Source organism: Dermacentor andersoni, chromosome 3 (assembly GCF_023375885.2).
Source record: "Dermacentor andersoni chromosome 3, qqDerAnde1_hic_scaffold, whole genome shotgun sequence".
NCBI lineage: Eukaryota > Metazoa > Arthropoda > Arachnida > Ixodida > Ixodidae > Dermacentor > Dermacentor andersoni.
This window is the reverse complement of record NC_092816.1, coordinates 67,321,085-67,328,039: the sequence shown is the minus strand read 5'-3', so window position 1 is coordinate 67,328,039 and position 6,955 is coordinate 67,321,085. Positions and strand designations below refer to the sequence as shown.

Below are 6,955 nucleotides of genomic sequence, written 5' to 3'. Positions count from 1 at the left end.
CAAGTTTATATGACAAAAAAAAAAAAAAATGCTATCCTTACTTCGTATAGGTGTCTACCAATTTGCTATCGCAATCAACGCTTGGCCTTTCGGGTGAAACTGCACTTTATTTTTAGAGATAAAAGGTGAAATGCATTATTTTACGGAGAGTTGGCTTGTGAAGGCTGACTGCTTGTCGCAGTGCTCCCTCCTATAGTTTATTTTCTTCCTCCATGCACGCGTGTCTATCTCTCAAGATGGCGACCAAAAGCCAGCATTCCCTGATTCCAGTACAAGCTTCTCGTCAACGTTATGCAACTCAACACCATGCAAACGGTGTACTTCACCGCAGAGTAACGCCGCTGTGACTTATAGCGGAAAATGCGCTTCGGCGCGACTCGCATTGTAGGCAAGAGTAAAAAAAAAGGACTATAAGGTAATAGAAGGGACTACAGAATTCGACAGCAAATCCTTTTCTTCATTTTTGCGGTCTTTCTGTTTGTTGTTGTTATTGTTGTTGTAGTTGTTGCCTCTCTTGCGCATAGCAAGCGATGCTGCATCTTCGTTTTCTTCTTTCATCTTTGCGTAAATATTCCCCGCTCCTCTTCGTCGACTACGAAAACCGTTATTGTGCCAGGCTAATCGTTAAGTACGTTTGCTAGGGCCACGACTTTAACTCCAGACAGGCTCCGGAATCGCCCACAAAGAGGGACAGCACACGAAAACGTGTTTTTATACCTCAGTTTCAAAAGAGACGCCAGAACCTCGCGGCGCTTGCTTGACATCACGTGACTTGCTGACTGCGTGGATATTTGCACGCTCGATCCGGGCGCGAGCTGCGCGTTTTGCTCGTGACAAATTCGTTCCACGTCTGCCAACGGAACCTGGCTGCCAGAACCGGCGCTCCCAAAGGTTCTCCTGTTCCATCAGAGCCTGTCCAGCTTCGAGGCATGCCAACCGTCGCTGCACAAGGGAGCTACAGGAGAAGGAAGATGAAGCCCAAGCGGTCGTTCGGCTCGACAAGCGGCGGTCCCAGTAGCTTGACATCGAACATGAAGGTAAACCTTCCGGAACACTTCGCCCTTCTCGAGAGGCAGCTCAAACCTGACGTGCCTGCAAACGCGATAAAAGCAGCTGTTTCCAAGCGCTGTTTCAAAGGTGACGTTCCGGCTGCTCCAGTTACAACTCTGAGCGACAAGTGCAAATCTCGATCATCGCGCAGCACCGAGTCTTTGAACAGGAGGAAATGCGAGGCAAGTGTGTCCAATTTTGTCGTGGTAGAAACCAGCTTCACGAGAGAGCCTGTAGTCATTGTGAATGAAGAGCCAACGCCGAAGGCTCTCGCCGAGTCAGAGGTGATCGATAGACTGACACAACTGAGAGAAGCGCTGCAGGAAAAGGGCCCGTCCCAGGAGGATGACCGGTTGGAAGCGCTGAGCCCCTCTCAAGCTCAGCTAATTCTCGTAGTACACCGCATCCTGACTGCCCTCCTGGACCGGCGCCCAGGACCTGGCGTGGTCCACGACGTTCTGTACTCGCTTATCTATTACCAGCAGCACAATGACGAAGATGCATGCAGCTGCACATTCCTCCTTCACGACGGAGCTACCGCCATGTCTGGGTCTTCGCGTTCCAACCACAGCAGACGCCAGCACGTGGAGGCTGATGAACGCGGACCTCGGCGCGCGCGTTTAAGCTCGTCGAGCAGTAATGCTTACGAATTCATCGTCGATGAAGAGGACGAAGAGCAGGAAATGCGTAGAATGAAAGACGGCTGGGACCAAGCGCCTTCACCTCCTTGTCTGTCACGAGCTCTGCAGGCGGTGCAGGAAACGTGCGATGCCGAGACCCGCACCCAGGAATGGGACCCTGCCCGGTTCGCCGTGTTGGAGTCGCCACCGCGCAAGCGCGACGCAGAGATCGCGGAGCTCTTAGGGAGGCTTGAAATTTCGGGAAGGACATTCCAGGGACGTACAGGAGGTCCGTGTCAAGACTGACAAGTTAGTCCAGGCGCCTCCGCCAGCACCACCGATAAGTGCAGCGGAGCTAAAGAACTGCACCGCCAACTGCTGCCGCCGGTTGCTGTGGCGGCCGGTGCAGCCACGGTCACTGCTGCGTCACACGTATCGCTCAACCCGTCCCAAGCCCGAGGAGAAACCGGGCTCCATGCTCGGACCACCTGCGCCGGTCACAAGGCGGTTTCTCCCGAATGACGTTTAACGCCATCGTGGCACTGTTGCTTGGCAACCTGAAAGCCGCACGGGTGGATGACCGTTCAAAGCTGTTGGATAGACTGCTTCTAAAAAAAATCTACATGCTACAGAATTATTCGGTGGAGCTGCAGGCGGATTCGTCTTTCGTTATTGTTCGTTTTGTTTAATTTTGTGCTGTCACAATTTAAATTTTACTACTATATAGCGTCTTCATTTTTGTTGAGCGTGTTCATTTATGTAATAAATGCTTCTGCCAGATTGTGTATCATGTAAATGGTTTCTTGAAAGTAAAAACACAAATGCATGGATTCACTTAAGGGCAAATATTGCGGTTGCGAAATTGATGCCGAACAGCAGAGGAGTCATGTTTTCGTTGAAATCTTTAGCCATCGCCATTTTCGAGAAACCCGTCTCTATAGGTACTGCGAAGTCCATTCGCTTTCCTACTAAGTAAAGTGAACTAAATGATATATTCATCCCGGGCAATTGCAGAATGGACCCCATAAAAAAGGTACAAAAATAAGTTGAAGGCATCTGGGGCCCAAAAAACAACTACAAATGTACATCAATACGGGCTGCAGGAAGGGACAATTTGTCAGCGGGCAATGAGAACATTTCAACAGGACGCAGGATGTACTTATATGAATGTCATACACGAAAATTGTGAGCAAATCGAGTATTAGAGAACAATTTCTTTTTGTACATTCTGGTGCAAGGACGGGGTATGCGCTTAATTTCCGGCAATGTTACATGAACGGATTCACCATCAAAACTTATGCTTGACAAGAAAATTTTTCAGCTGGAAAGTCGCAGAAAAGCTAACTCTTAATGTTAATGCGCGGGAATACTTGAAACCCTTCAGACTGCGTTACTCAAGACTTCGACACGATCACAACCTACGAACGTATTTCGTACGCACGTAAAAGTTCATGAATTCGTTTTATTGCGATATCAATTAAATGCACACTCCAACTGAATTTCTACTATCGTCGTCGCTGCCGGCGTCACCATGAGGTTTTGTATATATTTTGATGTATGTTTGCTATATGTCATGCCTTGTTATATGACATGCGGTATACGCGGGTCATATTGCCACACCATTATATCAGTAATTTTGCTCATACCAGATCTTCCATTCCCGACAAAATTATCCCTTCGAATTTTGAGAATAGAAGCCACCAAACAAATGCAATGATACAAAACGCCGACAGCCTATGCCATTTATCTTAAATCTTCGCAGATTTAAATATAAGAAGTTTGAAACAATAACAAAGATCAATCCTGAAATGATGTAATCTTGATAATGCGGCTGCGCACAACTTCCGGGATCGGCCTAGGAAAAAGTTTTCAAACATACCCGATACGGAAAAGTGTTGGTTAAGTCGCCAAGAAAGACTTTGGCTTTAATTTATATACATAAATTAAATTGTACGATGACAGAACCACAACAGAGGACACCTAGCATAACAGCTCGTTTTTACTTAATAAGTTTACGTTTACTTGAATTCATACTACAACTACATCTACGAGTCTCACACTTCGTGTAGCATTCCAACATGTTGCTATCGCACTCATTGCTCGGCCCCCAAAAAGTCGGAGCTACTCGTGGTCTCACAGCGAAAGAAGCACATATCCGACCCGCCTACTATCAACATACAACAGGAGGGACACGCCATTGTTCCATCTCAGAGCGCAGAGATAATGGGAATGGTTTTTCAGTCGGATCGCACCAACACAATATTAATTCACAAGCTTAAGAATATAACAGCCCAAGTTACCCACATGATCCGGCGAATAACAACCAAGGCAAGAAGCACGGGGGAGGCGGACACGCTTTGGCTTGTCCAAGCCTTCGTCGTGTCTCGAATAACTTACGCTATTCCATACGCGCTACTCAACGCGACGGAATTCAAGTAAATCAACACAATGATCAGAAAGGCATATAAGCAGGCGATGGGCATGCCGATCAGTACGTCCACAGAACGCCTACTACGACGAGAAGTGCACAACACGGCCTGTCACGTGGTAGTGACGGTGAAGAAAGCAGCAATACAGTGGAATACAAAACTAGCTTTTATTGGGCGAACCTGTGCCCACAAAAACAGGCTACACTTATAGCACAACGATAGCGGCGAACACGGTCTGCGATTGTCGGAAATCTGATCAGCGAGTCAAGCGCGTCGGCTTTTATAGAGCAGTCGTCGAATGTTCCAGACTAATCGTTCGGACCCGCGTACCTTCCACAAAGTTCTACACCATTCGCGTTACACGATGAAATCAGATAACACAACGTTCGGCGGCAACAGATAGCCGGGTAGAAGTATCGATAACTTTCCAGAAACTTCGGATACATGCAGGCGCGTCCCGCGCTGTGCGATTACATTTCTTAGGTGGCGAAACGTGGTCGCCCGATAAAGATAAGTACACGTGTCTTATGTGCCTCGATGAGCTGATCGAGGCACATTTATCCAGTCAGCGAACACGGCTGGCGGTTACGGAAGCGGGGAGGTCCATCCTCTTACGCCTGGGGCGCTCTGCCCTTCTCAGCCATCCGCCGCCTCAGACTGTGAGCTTACCCCATGCCATCCGGAGCAACATCACCGTACGTCCTCTACCTCGCAACATACACCCAGTGCACCACACACAGCGAAGGAAGGCCCGGGCCCTGGCCATACAGAAGCAATACGGGACTTTACCCTCTACAGCCTACACGGATGCGGGGTATTGCCCCAGGCGCGCAGCCACAATAGCCACCGTAGTCGTCAACAAAGAACATCGGAGCAGAATTTCGCTCACCCGAAACAATCCCCTCCAAGCCGAGGAAGCGGCCATATTTGGACCCAAGTTTCTGATTAGCTATGTTGGGATTTCATCGGGTACTGCAGCCGTGTTATTAGAGAAATTTGCTGGTGTTTTTTGTTTCTCAATAAAATCATTCTATATGCTACGTTTTGATCTCTCAGGCTGTTCTGTTGTTGCTGGATCTCTTTGAGTCTGAACTACACTTGCTTTTGTGCCGATGTTATTACTAATAACGTCTTTGATGTACCAATAAACACCGTGTCCTTCAAGTATGTTTGTAGTCGTTGCGAATTATTAGTTGGCGCTCCGACTGCTCTTGCGTGGTTCCAGAACATTTTTGAGGTGCCTTTGTTCCTTTTGCGAATAATATGCACCCACCGTTCGCTCGGGCGCTTAATTTTCAGTTGCAGGAGCTCACGCACCACCCTTTTCTCGGTATTTATTCCATCTAAGGAGGACTTCGTGCTATCCCAATTTTCTTGGCTTCTCGATGATCCCTAGACGCCTGCTTGCGCTCTTCAATATTTTGCTTTTATACGCAGTACCACTACTTGCGTGTTTTCTTTTTTCTAATCCAAACTTTTTTTGTTCTGGTGTTTCTGTCTTATCTCCTGCTGCATAACGTCTACCTGCCCTTCATATTTCCAGGCTGTTGTAGGAAGCGCCTTCATTTTCTCGTCTATGTTCTTTCGCGATCTCTGTTATTTGCATTTCATTAATTTTTAGGAATTCTGATGCTATTGTTTCATCTTTTGGGTAAGCTTATCTGCAAATCCCTGTGGTTAAACTTTCATGATCCCTACCCAGCTATCTCTTCCATGTTCTTCTATCATCATTTAGTCTAGCCATTCGCAAACCCTGCTGAGACTAAGGCTTGATCGATACATGACTGCCTCTTTCCGCACTGCCAACTCACCTGCACATGACACTTATTCTCTTTGTTAACTACTATAAGGTTCTGTTCATCGCACAGGTAAGTCACTAGAGAACCGTTGTAATCAGTATGCCCATCAAAATCCTCAATTTGCGCATTTAAATCTCGCAGTAAAACCATATGGCCCAATTTTTTGAACTCAGTATTATCGCTTCTAACGCAATCAATAAATTCTTTTTTTATCTCTGGTATCACTACCTGTCCATAGATAAGCTGCTCCAAGCCACGTGTTCTTTCCTTCTCATGATCCGCTAATGAATAAATCCTCCTTATATGTCTCTTGTACCCTTTGCCACTTTATACCTCGATTAATAAGCGTGCCTCCACCTACCGCTTTCCTTGACCCAATCATGAGCAAAGCAAGCGATGCTGCATCTTCTTTTTCTTCTTCCATCCTTGCGAAAAAATTCCCCACTCCTGTTCGTCGTTTACGACAACCTTACTCGGGACATGCTAATCATTAAGTTCTTTTGCTACGACCACGATTTTAATTCCAAACAGGGTACAGGGGCCCGGAACCGGCCCAAGAGAAACGCGCCGAGGGATAACGCACGAAAATGTCTAATTATACCTTATATTCAAAGGCGATGCCAGAACCTCGCGCCGCTTGTTTGATATCACGTGACTTGCTGACTGCGTGAATCTTTGCACGCTCGGTCCGGGCGCGAGCTGCTCGTTTTGCTCGTGACAAATGCGTTCCACGTCTGCCATCGGAACGTGGCTGCCAGAACCAGCGATCTCAACGCTTCGTCGGTTTCATCAGAGCCTGGCCAGCTTCAAGGCATCTCAGCCATCACTGCACGAGAGAGCTACAGGAGAAGGAAGTTCAAGACGAAGCTGTTATTCGGCTTGACAAGTGACGGTCCCAGTAGCTTGCCGTCCAACATGAAGGTAAGCCTTCCGGAACACTTCGCCTTTCTTGAGATGCAGCTGAAGCTTGATGTATCTGCAAACGCGATAGGAGCAGGTGCTTCCATGTGTTGTTTCGAAGATGATATTCTGGCGACTTTGGAGATAGCGCCGAGCG

At 47.5% G+C, this 6,955-nt stretch overlaps 1 protein-coding gene across 1 annotated transcript; it reads left to right on the top strand.

The window, feature by feature from the left end:
• Positions 1 to 858: 858 nt before the first annotated feature.
• LOC140216356 (uncharacterized) lies at positions 859 to 2,433 on the top strand. The gene has a single exon (XM_072286722.1). It carries the CDS (start codon positions 930 to 932, stop codon positions 1,974 to 1,976), a length of 1,047 nt encoding a protein of 348 aa, XP_072142823.1. The 5' UTR covers positions 859 to 929; the 3' UTR covers positions 1,977 to 2,433.
• The last annotated feature ends 4,522 nt before the right edge of the window (positions 2,434 to 6,955 follow it).

Bases quoted from the DNA above. Each gene is read 5' to 3' on its own strand.
- LOC140216356 (XM_072286722.1), top strand. From the start codon at position 930: ATGCCAACCGTCGCTGCACAAGGGAGCTACAGGAGAAGGAAGATGAAG.